Raw genomic sequence first — 17,896 nt, forward strand, 5'->3', positions numbered from 1 at the left:
AGTTAGAACACTTTCCCCTGGGAACAAGCAGATCATATTTTATTAAGGTTTTTTTTTTTTTAAAGAAAAAAGATATTGTAGGATAGGAAAAATTGAAGTAATTCTCAAGATAATTCAAGATAGGGTGGAGATATTCCTGAAATAGCTGAAATGTCTCTGTGATTCAGAAGAAAGTTTTTTTTATTGTTCATTTTATGGGCTTTATGTAGAGTCAGAGTAATACAACAGATGAAATAGGACCGGGAGCCAGCCGTGTGAGCTAGCCCTTCAGAATTCATTGCCAAAGTCGCCTCAAGAATTTCAAAGTTTACTCCTTTAGGCTTGAGTCCATCCATCATCCACTGCTTGACACTGTTGTGGCTAATTTTCAGCGACTGAAAACAATGAAATGTTATATAACTCTACTTGTTGACCAAAAGTGTTATCTATTCATATGGAATAGAGCATGAAATGTCTCCCAGCTGAATGCATTAAGGTACAGATTCAGCAGTGAGGTAGACTTGCTCCTACAATGATCTGGATGTTTATCTCTGAGAGTTCCAGGACCAAGGAGACACTTGGGATAAAAACTGAAGGCTGCACTAACCCTTAGAAGGCTAGAGAAAGGGAAAAGATCTATGGTTTCACTGATAAAGAACCATCTTTCTACCTATCATTACTAGAGGATTGCCTAAAGCTTAGAAGGTAAAGGACTTGCTCAGGAGCAAACAGCCTGCATGAGGCAAAGGCAAAATGTGAACCCAGGCAATCTTGCCTCTGAGTCCAGCTCTCTAGCCACTAAGTCACATTTCCATTTCCTTTATCATAAATCACCCAGAAGCCACAAGGATAGACTCTGGACCTGTGAGTTCATTGAGAAAGTAAATTCTTTAAAGCAAGGTATTTACTCTTAAAAAAAAAAAAAAAAAAAAAAAAAAACCACCTCTTACATTCTGCCTTAATGTCAACATCAATTCTAAAACAGAAGACCAGCAAGAGCTATGCTATGGAAGCTAGGAAGTGTCTGAGGTCAAATTTGAACCCAGGTCCTTCTGATTCCAAGCTCAGTGCTCTATCCTCTGTGCTACCTAGCTGCTCCCTTCTAATTTAGTTTACCTACTCCTAAAGTTTAGAGATCTGCCTTGAGAACTACTTTTCTTGAGATGTTTTAGATTCAACACTTGAACCCAAGACTTTAGGGACACTATATTAATCTAGCACATCATGCTACCTCTGCCCCCAAAAAATCCTTAAAAATAAAATACAATTATTTTTAGCATTGTCCTTTAGCCTTACTTTAAGTTCCATTGACAGCAGTAGACTCTTTCTTTTCCAAGGTCCTTAGAATTTTCTTGGGGTTGGTCTGTGATTTCAATTCACATTGCATCCTGCGGACTAAGGTTTTTCTTTTTCCTCTCAGTAGAGGAGAGAGATACACCTTTCTTAGTGAGTCCTTCATGACTAGGACACCCTGGTCAGATGCTTTCTAAACTTTTGGAACCCTAAAACTGTGGGAAAGTGTGGTAATCCCTTGGTTTTATGCCTATCTGCCCTGTTTTAATAATTAAGTGCAAAGGACTGATGCATTTATTTCTCTGACATTTCCATGGCACCATTAGAATGTTCTATTATAGCAAGTACTCACTAAATGTCATTAAACAACTACTAGGGCTTCCACAGCATCAATCCTTGTGGAGTTAACAGCAGTCCCTCTTGGAGTTTCCATCACCATGTAGTCAACTCACTGAGGCTGGGACTGGCCATTCTGGTATCTTCACACTCTAGAATGATGGAGGACTAGGGTTCTCAAAATTCTATCAGAGCTTTGGAACCTTGGACTAAATGAAAACCATTTCTACTTTACTATACTGTTTCCATATTGTATCCCCCAGTGTTCTTTCTTCAATTCTGCCCTGCAGGATTAAAAGTCCCCTTATACCTCATTCTCTGGACCAAAGTTCAGAGTCTGTATGTTGTTGAATAACCTGGTTCATACATGGTTGGTGTGTGAACTCAGTTTGGGCTTGTGGCTATATGAAGGTGATTCTATAGCTACAATATTGCTCTCTTTGGCTATGTTTACATGGCCAGTAGATCCTAGGATGGAAACTAATGGTAGTAATGGGAGGAATTCCATTTAAAACACACAAGTTTCTTAATGTTTGAATATTTCTCATCTAGCAAGCAAAACATCAAATGTTTAACTAAGCTTTTCAGGGTTTATCCAGACATTTGACCTTACCTAGATGGTCTTGGACTGAGTAAGAAGTATTTAAGACAGTCAATCAACAAATATTTCAATAAACACTTTGTTCTGAGCACTGTACTAAACACTAAATACAAAGAGAGGAGGAAAAACATAAACAAAGACGTCATAATTACACTTCAGGACACAGGAATTATAAAATTTGTTACAGCAGTTGGAACTCCAGGGGCATAACTACAACCAGTTAGATAAAATGTTTGATTTATTAGAAATGCCGATTTATGCCTTCCATTAATGCCCCTATTCTGAGTACCTCATCATGGTGTGGAGGTGACCTTGAGTTCTTCAAGACTATGCCAGCAATTTTTAAGATTTGCCAGGTCTGAGAAGACTGGAAAGACTCCAAGTACCAGCCTGTATGTCTCTTTTCTAAGACTTAGCCTTGCTAAGTTCAGAGAGTCATCTCACCAAAGAGACGGTCACCAACAGGCTTAATATTTTGGACAATGGAACCTTAGGGGGGCATGGAGAGCATAGGACTTGTGTTGGGAGAGGCAGTACTGTCACTGATGGAGTCAGATTGTTTTGAATATTTGAAGAAATGTATATTTACATGATGGGTGTCTAGTGAAAAGTTTGAATGAAGTGGCAGATTTGCTGTAGTCACTTTCATTTTCAAGAGAGTGTAGGAATTCACAAAATTTAGCACGATAAAGAACCTTTAGATGATCTAACCCAAATATCTTGTTTCACAGAAGAGGGAACTGAGGACCAGATTTGTAAAAGGGGATTTGCCCAAGGTTGTATAGATAAGCCAGGTTTCAAACCCAGTGCTTCCATCACCAAATTTTCACCACCTCCATCAGCAAAGTTCCCTTTACCATACTAGGATGACTATTATAAATACATCTGGACAGTGATGCAGAGAATGCCTGTACTGCAGGGATCCTTAATCTTTTCATGCATCATGAACCCCTTTGGCAGTCTGGCAAAGGCTGTAGACCCCTTCTCAGAATGTTTTTATATTCATAAAAATAATGCATCAGGTTACAAAGGAAGTCAGTTATATTAAGATATAGTTATCAAAAGATATTTTCAGATCAATGACATGTAAAACTCAGTTGAATTGCACGTTGGCTACAGGAGGAGGGTGGGAGAAGGAGAGGGAAAGAACATGAATCATATTTTTTTCAAATTCATATAACCATAAAAAGAAGTAGAAGAAGGATGCTACTAACCCACCACAATAATGCCATCCACTCCATGCATATTCCTCATCACTATCAATCACATAATTTTGCAGGGTGGTCAAATGGATTCAATATCATCATCTGTAGACAAGGAACTTTCAAAGATATTAGGACTCTATACTTAGTCCCATACTGTTTAGCTTTCCTATTAATGATTTGTACAGTGACTTAGAAGTATTATCAAATGAGCAAAGGACAAAAAGCTGATAAAGCTACATAGGTAATACATTGAATGATGGTTAGATTGGAGAAAATAATTGGTCAATGCCAATCAAATCAATATTTGAGGAAAATATAATTTTAAAGGAAGTTAGTTCATAGACCCCAGGTTAAGAAGTCCTACTATACTGACAAAGCCCTGTGAACCTCAGTCTCTTCTTTGTTCTTTTCCTCACAGACCCCTTACCTCCTGCAAGATTTGAAGTTGATATGGACAAGGCCACTTCCACAAGTCTGCATGTTTGGTGGACCCCATCTTCAGGAAAGGTTGACTTATATGAGCTGCAGTTGTTCAATGATAAGAACCAGAAGATACAAGAGACCGTCATCCCAGAAAGTACTTTACAGAATGAAAATACATTTTCCAACCTCACGGCTGGTAGTAAATATCATTTTGCCATTCAAACTATTTCTGGGAATAAAAGCAGCCCTGCAGTTCACATCAATGGATCTACTGGTAAGATCTATTTATATAATATTAAATATTAAGCACTCAGAATCATGGAACAAGGGACAGGAGAGATCATCCAACCCGTTCACCTTATTTACAGAAGAAAAAATTGAGGACAAAGGAAGCTAAGTCAGTCGTGCAAGGTCATCCTTCCATTTAGAGTGACAGGACCTTTGTATCTCTAACTACATATAGGTTTCCTTCTGAATATCTCATTGACGCTTCAAATTTAATATGTCTAAAATTCTATTTTGCCATCTTTTCCCCCAAACTCCTTGTCTTTGTTATAATAGCCAATCTCCTGTGCTCCAAAGCTCAGTTATCTTGAGTTGTGATCAAAACAGCATTGGGAGGTAGGTAATATTATTGATCCAATTTTGTAAATGAGGAAACTGTGGCAGACAAAGGGTAAGTGATTTGCCCAGGATCTCACAGCTCATGTTTGAATCATGTTTGGAACTGATGTCTTTCTCACTCCAATTCTAGCCTTCTATCTAATGTGTCACCTCCTAGAGAAGATGGTTTTTACCTCCTTTTCTCTCCTCTGCTAACCATTCCCTAACAATTAAATTCTTGTCTCTCCAATATTCAGCTCAAATGCCACTTTTTCCCATAAGCCTTACTTGCTCTTCTCCAAGGACAGGAACTTCTTTACATCCTCCTTATACCAATATCATTTAGAAGGCAGTTTGGGGTCATAAAAAAAATCACTGAGTATGAAGGCTTGAGTTCTAATCCTAATTTTACTATATGACCTTGCCCAAACCTAATAACTTCCATGGATTTATATATTTTTCATGTACAAAATGTATTAAAATGAATTATCTTAAAGTTTCTGATCAACTGTATCATCCTATGTACTTAAAAAGGAATTATGCTGACCAGCCTTATTTTCCGAATTTATGCCCTGGAATGCATTTATTTTTAATTATTTTCCTACTTTACTCATTTTGCCTAATGTTAGCTTGGCATGTTTCCCTTGTCTTTCCTGTCTTTTTTGATTAGTAATTAGGAACCAAGATACTAGTGAAATCTGAGGCAGTGATTATTGGTGTTCTCATATCTTTCTCTTGTACTTTTTCCCTCTCTTTTCTTTCCCTCATCTATTTTCCCTCCTTCCCCTTTTTTTCCTTCATCTTCCTACTTTATTCCTTTTCTTCCTTTCTTCCACTTCCAGTTTAGGTTTGCCTTCCACAACTATTCCTCAGCTAGAAGTTCTTTCCTTTAAAGAACCATTTTCTACTACATTTATCGTGAGTGCAACTTTAAAAGCCTTCTGTTATGCTAGTTGCATTTAAAAATGTTTTCCTAGCATGTTCACACAAAACACACACACAAAAATGCAGCTGACACTACAGAGGCCTTCTAGATTATAGCCATTAAAGGATATCAAAGTATAGTTTATATTAAAGTTAATAATCTATCTGAGTAATAACTGTGGTAGGCATGAGTAGGAACCACATAGAGTGTTAACAAAAAGTCTAACCATGATGCTTCATTGTGGTATGGAGTGATCCTTGATTCTTAATGGTCACGCCAGCAGGGCATGATCTCTGGCGAGTCCCACAATACTAAAAATGCTTCAAATATGGTTCCAGCACTCAAAGGAGTTTTTGTTCTAAAGACTAATCATGCAAATAACATAAGGTGCATCATCAATAGAATTCTATGACCTTGGCAACCCATAAACCAAAAAAATGGCCATTAGTCCTAGAGATGACCCCTTCCATTTCTACATGTTTTAGGCTATCTATAAATTCATTTGTATCATGCTAGACTAAATGTCAGCCCTTTCCTGATAGATGGGTTGTAGGGGGGGAAATGGCTCCTGTCAGTCTTAACATTTTTGTGATAAATGAAGCCAGAAGAAAGAAGGAAATTGAAGCTAACTGGAAGGCTGGTCCATAGGTACTTCTTGTAAAGGCAAAGAAAGAAGTTGGCAAAAGTTTAGTGGTGCTTTCCAAAGAGAAGATGCGTTTTCAAGGCTCCCAACAGCTTAAAAGGGGCAGAATTTATTTACATGCATCTTCAAGTTCTTTTAAGGGATTTCCTCAACATTTTGAGACCACCTTATTTTTCTAAGCTTGTGTCAAATTCCTCAACTCCATGTTGTCTACGTAGTCAACTGAACTCCTAAATACCTTATCCAAATCCCTCATTCTCTCCATTCCCATCCATCCATCCATCCATCACTACACATAGTGCTCCATTTCTATTTCTTTACCACACACCGAAAGACAACAAGAAACATTGTGTCATGGGATATTTGGCCATTATGAATTGTAATACTAATGATAGATAGTTGCAAAAAAGTTTATGCACCATTGTCCATTGCTGAAGATAAACAGGTAGAGAAATTCTGCAAAGACCTTAGCAAGACACTCCAAATTTAATCAATAAATTCCAAATAACTTTGTTACTTTAATGCAGAGGAGAAAAAAGATGGGAGGAGGAATATATGGGAAAATATGATTTAGGAAGATGAAATAAGAGAGAAAAAATACTCACACAGAAGCCTCATACCTTTGAATCGTAAGTGTTTTCTTTCAGAAAATAATTGGTAGGCTCTGGATATGATAAGTACCAAATAATACTATAAAGAATGAAATAGACTGTATTTTGACAGGTGGGAAAGGACTTGTTATTGATGTGGGAGTTATTCTTGAATTCTTGTTTGTGTATAGTCAGTCCATCAGCTTGTCAGAGTTAATATAGTAAAAAGAAGTAGAAGAAAGGTATAAAAATGAGGAAAAGATAAAGCATATAATTGAAATAACTCCATCTTGAACTATCTAATCAAGTAATTGGCAATCAAAATTAGGAATTGGAAAACCATCACATTGACAATTATAATAATCTTATTTTTTAAAATTAACCAATAAAAATTGCTTGCAGTAAAAAGGTGAACAAAAGAGCTTAGAAATGCCTCAGTCAGCAAACATCTGCAAAATCTTATGAAAGAAGAGGACAGATGATTATTAGCAGTATCATCTCACAGAGCAGTGAGAAGTGAAGGGGGGAATCAGTTCAGGAAAGGTTGGTAACACATCTATGTAAAAAAAGGGACTTCAAGGATATAGATAGTGGGACAACAAAGAGAGGGGAAAACAGAAAATATTTGTAAAACCAAGTAAATTGTTTTCTCCTTTAAGACTTGGTGAAACTACTACACCTAAATACTACAACAATCCCAGAAGGGCTTAAAAGGAAAACAGAAAATGTATTGAAAGAACAAAATGTATATACAAGATTGTTGAGTTGGAGAGAAGGCAAAAGGCTTTCAGAGGCCTTTTATAAAGTATTTAAAAGAGGGGAGACTACTAAAGGTCTGAAAAGATCTCTGACCCTCTTAATAGCACCAGAGTCAAGTGAGAGAGCATCCATAATTACTCACTGATATATGCCTACTTTCTCATTGCAAAATCTTAATGAAAGTTATCTCTAATCTAATCAAAGGCATACTCCTTAGGGAGAAAAGGAAGCTTTTTAAGCAATATTCATCAAGAACACACCTTTCCCATTTCACAATTGGGAGTAGTGAATCTAAGATTATAATTATTGTTTATTGACTTAAAAAAATAATATAATTTGGAAAGTAAAACACCAATCTACTGGAAATCTTTGCCCAGAAAGATGGCTACCATACATACATACATAAAAATCATCTGATCCCTTAAAAATCATACCGACAGAAATAACATTGTTCAATGACTTCATAATCATAAATAATAAGAACTCATAAAATGAGGTGTATGCTCACCAAAAGTGTTTGCCACTGTGATGGAGGAGATCCAGTACAAGTTGAAGTTGAAGGAGAGGAGTCTAAGTTGAAGAAGAATTTCCTGTCAATGTTGAGTTTCTCCAGATACTCGTGTTTGAGTTTGACTTTGTTCCAATTACATCAGTCTCCCAAACTTTGCAGAGGCTCTGAGAAGATTATCTCTAACCACTCAGAAGAGTGTGGCTTAAACATTGGAGATACCAAGTGGTTAAAGACTGCCTATTACCTAGATTACTGTATGCATTGGATAAATCCCCTATAGAACTTGTGTGTGAGTATGTGTATCTGGGATAGACAATGTAGATGAACAACTAACTGGGCACAGATTTGAACAATAAGAAGAGACAGGGTTGAATTGTCCCTAAGAAATTGCAGATCCCTTCTACTGATCTCAAGTTTCTCAAGAAAGCAAAAGCCCTTGTTTTTAATATCAAACATTTGAATGGTATGTGAGATACAGAATGCAATAGTTTCTGAAGAATAATAAGTGAATGTCACATAAAGGACAGTGGAAGGGCACATAGCTGGCTGAAACATATGAATAATGAATAACTTTGAAGAAAAATAAGAATAAAATATGTCATCAAGGAATTAATGGTATGATAGGTAGAAAAGATAGACTGGTCATGAGGGACAAAAAATAGATAATCAGGATGCCCCTTTGGTACCCTTGCAATGGTCAGGAAAAATTGAGGAAGGACCCTAGCATGCATGATAGATTAACTTCCCTCATGTTTTATGGAAAGGTCCTAAATTAGTGTGAATGAGTTATGAAGAAATCTCCAAATCACTAAGATCATAAATTCATTTGTATATTTGAATATATGTTACACAATTTTATGTAGAAGACATTTCAATTTAAGACAGATCTTTCCTGGACTCCAGCCAAAACTTAGTTCTTGATAAACGTAAATTAAAAAGTAGTTGCATCAAGGCAAGTGGGCAGTTCATGGATAGAGAGCCAGGCCCAGAGATAGGAGGTTCTGGATTCAAATGTGACCTCACATACTTCCTAGGTGTATTACCTTAGATAAGTCACTTAACCTCAGTTGCCTAGCCCTTACCACTCTTCTGCCTTAGAACTAATACTTAGTATTCATGCCAAGACAGAAGGTAAGTTTTTTTAAAGGCAATTATATTTATAAAGTTGTTTCATGCATTATTATATCAAGGTTTATTAACAATATAAATAATTCACATTTCTATAATACTTTAAGGTTTACAAAATGAATTCCACTGAATAACTCTATGAAGTACATGGTACAAATATTGTTATTCCCATCTTAGAGATGTGGAAACCGAAGCTCCTGAGTTATGAAGCTGGTGTTAAAGATGAGATTCACACTTGCCAGTGTCTCTACTCTTACATGCTGTTTCTTACTGAAGTTACCTCTGACACTTTGCACCTGCCTTTTATTCCACCAGTGCCATTCCCTGTGAAAACTATCCAAGCCTCCACCAACACTGACACTCTCCAGGTTTCCTGGTCGTCTGGGTCTGGGAATGTGGATGAATATCGGGTGCTGCTATTGGATAAAGGGAGAACAATTCACAACATCAGAGCAGAAAAGCACGTTACTACCCATACTTTTCTTGGACTGACCCCAGGCCACCTCTACAACCTCACAATTGTCACTGAAGCAGCGGGGCTACGGAGCTACAAGTCTAAATTAGTTAGGACAGGTAAGTCCACCCAGATGACTACAAACACTCCCAATAAGAAAGTGTAAAGACATTCTCTGATGACAACTTAGGGAGAAATATACGGGTCAGGAGAAAAGTGACTAACACTCTTAGAGACTGCAAAAAGTTCTCAATCAATCAGAGAAGATTTAGTGAAAGCCAGTCCTTTCCCTGGGCTCCCCTAATGCTCCACTCTCTCCCCTTTCCAATCCATCTTCTATATAGCTGCCAAATTTTATTCCTAAAGCACAGGAGTGATTCCCATTACTTCTCCTCATCCAAAAGCTAGCCTATTGCTATTCCTTTTATGTGATCTTTCCCTTAGACTTTGTAGTCCTACCTGTAATGTTCTCCCTCCTCACCTCTGCCTCTCAGAATCTCCAGATTCCTTCAAGATTCTACTCAAATGGGAGCAATTAGTTGGCTCAGTGGATAGAGAGCCAGGCCTAGAGATGGGAGGTCCAGGGTTCAAGTCTGGTCTCAGGCACTTCCTAGCCATGGCACCCAGGGCAAGTCACTTAACCCCAGTTACCTAGCCCTTACTGCTCCTCTACCTTGGAATCAATATTTAATACCAATTCTGAGGCAGAAGATAAAAGTTTAAAGGAATAAAGATTCTACTGAGCCTTTTCATATCCCCTCAGGCTTTTAGTCCATACCATGAAATTACTTTTTATTTACCTATCAGTTTACTTATTGTCTGAAGCTCCTTGAGAAGAGAAACTGTTTTGTTTTTCTCTTTATTCCTAGTTCCTGGTATATGTAGGCATTAAATAAATGCTTGTTGATTTGATAGGACTGGGGCAGCTAGGTGGCACCATATTTAGAGTACTAGGTTTGGAGTCAGGAAGACTAATTTTTCTTTTTCTTTTTTTTAATTAATTTTTTTAAACTCTTACCTTCCATCTAGGAATCAATACTGTGTATTGGTTCCAAAGCAGAAGAATATTAAGGGCTAGGCAATGGGGGTTAAGTGACTTGTCCAGGGTCACACAGCTGGGAAGTGTCTGAGGCCAGATTTGAACCTAGGACCTCCTGTCTCTAGGCCTGGCTCTCAATCCACTGAGATACCCAGCTACCCCCTTTTTCTTTTTCTTTTTTAAACTCTTACCTTCTGACTTAGAGCAGAAAAGCCATAAGGGCTAGGCAATAGGGGTTATGTGACTTGCCCAGAGTCACAAGGCTAGGAAGTATCTGAGCCCAGATTTGATCCCAGGACCTCCCATCTCTAGGTCTGGCTCTTAATCTACTAAGCTACCCAAATCTTTCTGATTTCAAATCTGGCCTCAGACTAGCCGTGTGACTCTGGGCAAGTCACTTTGCCTTGTTTGTCTCCATTTCCTTCTCTTTAAAATGAGCTGGAGAAGGAAATGACAAATCACTCCAGGATATTTGCCCAAAAAACTCACACAAAGAGTTGGAAACAACAGAAGGCAATATAAAAATGTAGGTGAACCTTCATGTTTCTTTAAATAAAGCCATGCCTGTGCCCTGGTCCTACTCTGTAGGCAATCCTTTTCCCACTCTTTTAATATCCTTATTTCAGCTTTCAGGATCTCCTCCATAAGCACCAGATCACCTCATCCTGCCTCTAGGCTGACCAAGGTCCTCCCCTATAGCATTCCACTTGTTCTGCTGCTTCTCTGAAAGCATCCATCCATCTCCTCCCATTTAACCTTCACTGACACCTCTCCCTCAGAGATTCCCTGAGGATACCTTTCTTAAATAAATGCATACTCCAAGGCAGGGATTGTTACTTTGGTATCCATGGACCCCCAAAATGTTCATATATAGCTTTCAAGGAGTTTATGAAGTTGCATGGGAAAAGAATTACATTTTCATCTTCCCAAACTTTGATTTCCTTCGTAGTTTGTGCATTTACAAACATTGTGCTAAAAAGGAGTCCATAGGCTTTACCACATTGCCAAAAGGACCCATGATGCAGAAAAGATTAAATACTCCTATTTTAAGTAAACTTCCAAAGGATATAATAGCTTACCAAGACCTCCAATGGCAGATTCTCAAACAACAGTAAAGGTTGGTGGGGAAGATATTTGGCGCCTCATATTTTAGAGATCTGTGATTTTGTCGGTAAGTACTGATTCTGATCACTAAGCCCTTTGTGAACAGATAAGACAATCTTTGAGCATATTGTTGTTGTGACCAAAAAAAGAAGAAAGTGTCACCTCATAGACAACCTGATTATGAGCCTGTGGGAACTCAGAAAGGCTGTTTCTCAGAAGACAGTCAGAGAGTCCAGCACTAGGTTTGTGCTTGAACTTTCAAGCCAGAAGGATGAGGCAGAGCTTGTGCTCTGCCGACATAGCTTTCAAGAACCCATGTTGTGTTAAGGCATCAAAGTTAGACTTCAATGATGTCTATAAAATGAAACATATGCCTTAAGAGTTATTTATATACATTAAGAAGAGAAGTTAGCTGGAAATCCCTGTCCCACTGGCAAATCAGGATAAAACCATTTTCCTAACGTGTCTGTTTTGATTTATGCCATTAGTTGGGGTGAAAATTGTCCCGGAGATAAGAAATGGAGGAAAGAACAACTGTGAGATTTCACCACATTGCTCTAGTGAAATGACAAAGCAGCTGTCAAACTCAAGAATGAATACAAAATCTTTTTTATGCCTATTTCTTACTCTATTGGTACATTAAGTAGGGTATTATCTATAAGAATATAGCATTCATCAGACATTAGATTTTTATTAAACGCATCCTACATGCTCAAGCAAGAGAATAAAGTACATCTCTTTGAACTATTATATCTTGTGTGTCTCTTTTATCCTTTAAAATAAAATGGCTTGGGCTCTTCGCTGTTCTTTGGAGATATACCTGGTCTCAAAAACTAAAATAAATTATCTTCACAAGTTGACAAAAAAACTGTTAAGGAGCATTAAGATTCAAAGGTGAAAATAATATGAAAATAAAATATATCAAAAATGTTTAAAAAAATAAATATGGGGGCAGCTGGGTAGCTCAGTGGATTGAGAGCTGTACCCAGGGATGGGAGGTCCTGGGGTTCATATCTGACCTCAGACACTTCCTAGCTGTGTGACCCTGAGCAAGTCGCTTAATTCCCATTGCCTACCCTTACCACTCTTCTGCTTTGGAACCAACACACAGTATTGATTCTAAGACAGAAGGCAAGGGGATAGATAGATAGATAGATAGATAGATAGATAGATAGATAGATAGTTGGATAGTTGGATAATTGGATAGATAGACAGACAATAAAGATACCAATTATGATAGTGCACGTCTATCATCTATCATCTCTACATCCAGGGAGACTGAGGCTTGAGCTTGGAAGTTTTGAGCTAATATACAGCTGAAGCTAACTGCATGGTTGTGTAAAGTCTGGCACCAATATGATGAGTCCCTAGGAGTAGGGGTCATCAGGCTGTCTAAGGACTATCATTAGTGGAATCAGATCCAGAAGCTGCCAATGCTCTTCCAGCCAATGGGATAGGAAAACCTAATTTAGATAGATGAAAAATGGAAAAATGACAGATAGGTGATTGAGATGGACAGATGATAAAGACAGATAGATGAATATAGATAGTAAACCAATAGATAATAGATAGATTATATGTTAATAGACAATAAAAAGTCACTTATTAGATAGATAGAGTAAAACCTAAATCACAAATTCTACTTAAAACTTTTTGGTTTTCTTCTTTCTTATTAGCCCCAGTGGAAGTCTCAAATCTGATGGTGACTAATGAGGACAGCTGTAGTTCTCTTAAAGTCAAATGGAAAAGACCACCAGGAAACCTGGATTGTTATAACATCACATTGTCTCATCAAGGGAACGTTAGAGAATTCAGGACTATGGAAGCCTGGGTGACTGAAGCCCGCTTTGAGGGCTTGATTCCAGGATGCTTGTATCAGATTACTGTCTCTACCATTAGTGGTGAACTCTCGGCTCAAAAAATGGCAACGGGGAGAACAGGTATACCTTGAACTTCAGACATGGAATTTGGTTACATTTTTTTTAAATCAGGCCAATTATTATTTTAGGCTGACATTGAGAGACATGGAAGGTAAGTTCATTTTCCATGTTATAAAAAGTATATATTTAAGCCAGGTCTTAATGCTCAGAGAAAAGCAGACACATATGCATGGTACATCTCTGAATATCTCAAGAAAACTAGTTTGAGTCTTGAATTATCAGGATGATTTCTTATTTTCTTTTGACTGTGAAAATGTAGCCTTTGTGTAACGCTTTTGAAAAGTACCTAACATTTCTAACAGTACCACCTCCTCACTACTGGAGATAAGATAATGAATAGGGACGTCAAGTGTAACAGCTACGGTACTTTTAATAAATTATTGTATTAATCCTCTGAATACCCTTAGGAGTCAAGAAGGAAAGAACATTTAATGACCACAAGTATTCAGGATCTCCTATATAAGATGCCACCATTGGAAATAGACCCATGCTAGAAATAATGTTGGAAATATTTCCGGGGCCAGCATTTGGCCAGTACTAGACATTGTCCATTTCACTAGATGATAAGCAAAGTAGCAAGAATATTCTTCTAGATAGAGTTAAGAATTTGAAATCAGGAAGATATGTGTGGGAAGCCAATAAGAGAATAGATAAAAATCTGAGACTCCTCTTTTGACCCCTTTTGTGATCCTTGTGATTTTTTCTTGAAAGGTATTATGGCCTTACTGAAAAGCTTTAAGTTCCTATCAAACCTGAATTTAAAGGGTTAACACTGTTAACACAGCAAGGAATTCTGCTGCCTGTTATAGCTAAGGCCAAGATACTCCCCAACTTGGTTTTCTGATAAGAACCTAGTCAAAACTCAGCCTTGGCCTTGGTCTATTCTGAAGCCAGTGTTTTGTGTTTTGATGTGACATAATTTGTAACTTCTGCGCTTCTGCAAAGTTTCGGGGGGGGTTCTTTTGTGTGAAATGAGTCTTGAAATATATATAATAAACTCCATGCTCCTGGAGCCAGAGCTGGAAACATGAAGTAAAAGACATTTCCCTTGTCCTGTCCTTATTTCCTTATCAACTAAACTGTCCTTATCAGAGATGATAAAGAGATCTCCATAGATAGGGCTCAAATCTGTCTTCAGATATTATCTGGCCAACCCACTAATCTCTGTGTGCCTCAATCAACTCCCTAGTACTTGCCCCCCAAGTCAGAGATCTGAATAGCTGAAAGGAGTTACAACAAAAATTCTACCCTCCAATCCTACCTCTAAAACATACAGACCCCTTGCATATTCGATCAGTAGAGCTGACTAAAAATAAGTTTCTTGAAATTACATTTTCCAAAATGAGGAATTTTCTATATAAAGAGCTATTCTACATTGACTGACAATCCATTAATAGCCTTGAAAGTCAGATTTATATATTTTTCTTCTATTGTTTTTCACCTTTCTCCCTCTTTCAAATGGACTTCTTACTTATTTTTTTTTCTCCTTTTAAATCATCTCATGTTTCAGTTCCTGAGAAAGTTACAGACTTGAAGGCAGTCAGTAATGGTTGGATGAGATCCCTAAGAGTGAGTTGGTCACCTCCTACTGGAGACTGGGAGTGGTACCGCATCAAGCTGCTCAACGGTTCTTCAGTACTGCTCAACATCACCTTGGGGAAAGATGCTACAACCTTTGACATCCATGACGTAGGGCTCATACCTGGAAGACAGTATGAGGTAGAGGTAACTGTTGAGAGTGGAGGACTAAAGAACACTGTCCGCTGTCAAGGTCGAACAAGTAAGTAATGACAGAGAAGTAAACTTTGAATAAAATGGAAAAATGATCAGATTTCCTCAATCAGATCTGGGCAGAAGTAAAGAACTGTAACAAGTTAGTGGATTGAATGCCATTCTGAGAAGAGTGGAAAAAGAAGGAAGATGATAGGGGCAACTGCATGGGTACCAGCCATCTCTTCTGATGCCTACCATGTAAGGCTGTTCAACTTTATTTTCAATATTTTACAGGATAAGGACAGATATAGTTTGGGTCACTGTATCACCTCCCCATCCCAACAAGATGGCTTAGAAATATATAATCCAAAGAATTAAAAAAGCATTTTAGAAAAAAAAAAAACAAAAAAAAAGCATTTTAGAATACTGACTTTCTCTACCAATCTTTCCTAAAGCTACATCCAAATATATAATGCACATTGAATTATTCCAGCCACGGTGGCATATCAGATGGGTGTGATTTAAGCATAAATCGCATTTTCTATTCAGACCATGGTTTCTTAACCTAGAGTTCACAACCCTCTTTATAGGTTTCAATGGGTTTATGAATTTTGAGGGGGAGTTCTATTTTAATTTTTTAATAATTTCAATATAATTGGTAACTTTTGTACTCCTGTGAGTTATTTATGCATTTACATTTTTTTCTGAGGTGTCCACAGTTTTTACCAGATTGCCAAAAAGATTCATATCACACACACACACACACACACACACACACACACACACACACAGAGTGTGAGTTAAGGACACCTGATATGACTATGTAGTCTAGTTATAGGCAAATTTTCAAGTTAAAATGTTATCACTATCCTGAAATCTGTTAGTTCTTGTCCTTTCCCTTCAACTCAACCAAACCCAGATCATTCTATTCAACAGAGAAAAGCAAGATACAAAGCCAAAGAAAGGATGTGTGTGCAATGATAAGAGCCATAAGACACCTTTTTTGCCCATTTATGTCCCATAGGGCATACTCTAGAGACTACTGGCTATGACAGTCTGGCCTTAAATTTTTTAGGTTGCTTTATATGCCAAATATCTTTAGGGTTTCTTAGCAGCTTCCAGGGGAAGTTGTTAGAAATTTCCATAAAGCCTGCTTTGTAAAGCAGATTTTATTCTTTAAAGGTAAACACTCCATGCATATAACACATACGTGCATTCCCCATTAATTCTGTCTTTCCAGCTCCATAGGATGCATCTACAACATGCCCTCCAGAGCAATAGTCTTACACAAATAATTTTCAATCTCTCCAATAGGAAGAGTAAATAATAAGCTATCATGGAGACTAATCTCTGAAATTTATAATAGCCTCACCTGGGATGGAGAATAGGACTGAGTATCATAAGATTGAGGCAGTCAAATAAAGAAATGAAAATGTAAATTTCATGTGAAATAATATCTAGACCAAATAAATGAGATTAAGGTTTGCAATAATTATTTATATAGACTTCCTTTTCATAAGGAATTTGCTACCCTACTTAGCATTTTCATTCCTTTTTTCTATGTCCTTTACTCCAAAGCTGACTTCATAATGTTGAGATGACCCTGGGGTCCTGGACGCAATGCTGATAGAATACAAACTTTCATAAATTCTACCAAGAGTATTGTCTCTAATATAAATATTTCTATTGTCTAATAGATTAACCAGCCTAACTGTGTGGTCCTTAGACAACAGCTCACTATACGGTTGGCATAAAATGAGGAATTTGGGCCAAGATATTCTCAAACACTTCATCTCTGAATCTCAGGGAGGTGGCTGTCTGCATTAGTTGGGAGTTGGGATATACTCTAACAAAGTGGTAATTCTTTGAAATACTAAAGGAAGAGTACTTCATTATGTTCCATCATCTCAAACTTTTCAGAAGGAAATTTTAGGTCATTGGCTTATGCTTTCATTCTTAAAACCAAGTCCATAGTAACTTGCTGGATTAGGATATTCTTCTGGATAGAAGAGAGCAGTGTGCAGATTTGGACATCCTATCACCTTCTTTTAATCAATCAATGAGTATTCTCATTAATTCTTGCTTGTCACTTACCAACATGGTTACCCATTCCTTTTTCCACAGCTCCACAGCCTGTTGGGCAACTCCGAGTAAAGCATGCCAACGAATCCTCTCTAAGCATCATGTGGCTGGCCCCTGTAGCAGAATGGGATAAATATGTCATCTCACTGGCATACAGGGATCTCTTGCTCATTCACAAGACATTAGCCAAAGAAGCCAAAGAATTCACTTTCACAGACCTGGTGCCTGGAAGAAAGTATGTAGCGTCAGTCACCAGCATCAGTGGAGACTTAAGAAATTCAACATCAGTAGAAGGAAGAACAGGTAATTTTCTTTTTTAATCCAATTCAAAGAAAACAAGTCAGAAATGCACATTTTTTCCTCCTTTGGGGAATCTAAAGCCCAATGATATATGTGCTACAGACCAATTGGATAGGCAGTTGGTAAGAAATCATTACAAGACAATTCCTCTTATAAAGATACAAAGGTTTTCATAGATTGCAATCAATAGTGTGATATCATAGCCAGTTTTCTGGACCTAAGAAGGGACCATTGCTATAACCTTGGCCTGAACAGACCACATTTGTTG

The 17,896-nt window shown here is 37.6% G+C and overlaps 1 protein-coding gene across 1 annotated transcript in view; it reads left to right on the forward strand.

Annotated features, from left to right (window-relative positions):
• Positions 1-17,896, forward strand: part of LOC123250175 (receptor-type tyrosine-protein phosphatase beta-like) — a 115,655-nt gene that overhangs the window by 18,143 nt on the left and 79,616 nt on the right. Inside the window, exons 3-7 of the mRNA XM_044679195.1 lie at positions 3,833-4,111; positions 9,312-9,569; positions 13,270-13,533; positions 15,044-15,313; positions 17,371-17,631. Of these exons, the coding sequence (XP_044535130.1) occupies positions 3,833-4,111; positions 9,312-9,569; positions 13,270-13,533; positions 15,044-15,313; positions 17,371-17,631 (1,332 nt within the window). The remainder of the gene's footprint in view (positions 1-3,832; positions 4,112-9,311; positions 9,570-13,269; positions 13,534-15,043; positions 15,314-17,370; positions 17,632-17,896) is intronic.

This window comes from Gracilinanus agilis, chromosome 5, assembly GCF_016433145.1.
Source record: "Gracilinanus agilis isolate LMUSP501 chromosome 5, AgileGrace, whole genome shotgun sequence".
NCBI classification, from domain to species: domain Eukaryota; kingdom Metazoa; phylum Chordata; class Mammalia; order Didelphimorphia; family Didelphidae; genus Gracilinanus; species Gracilinanus agilis.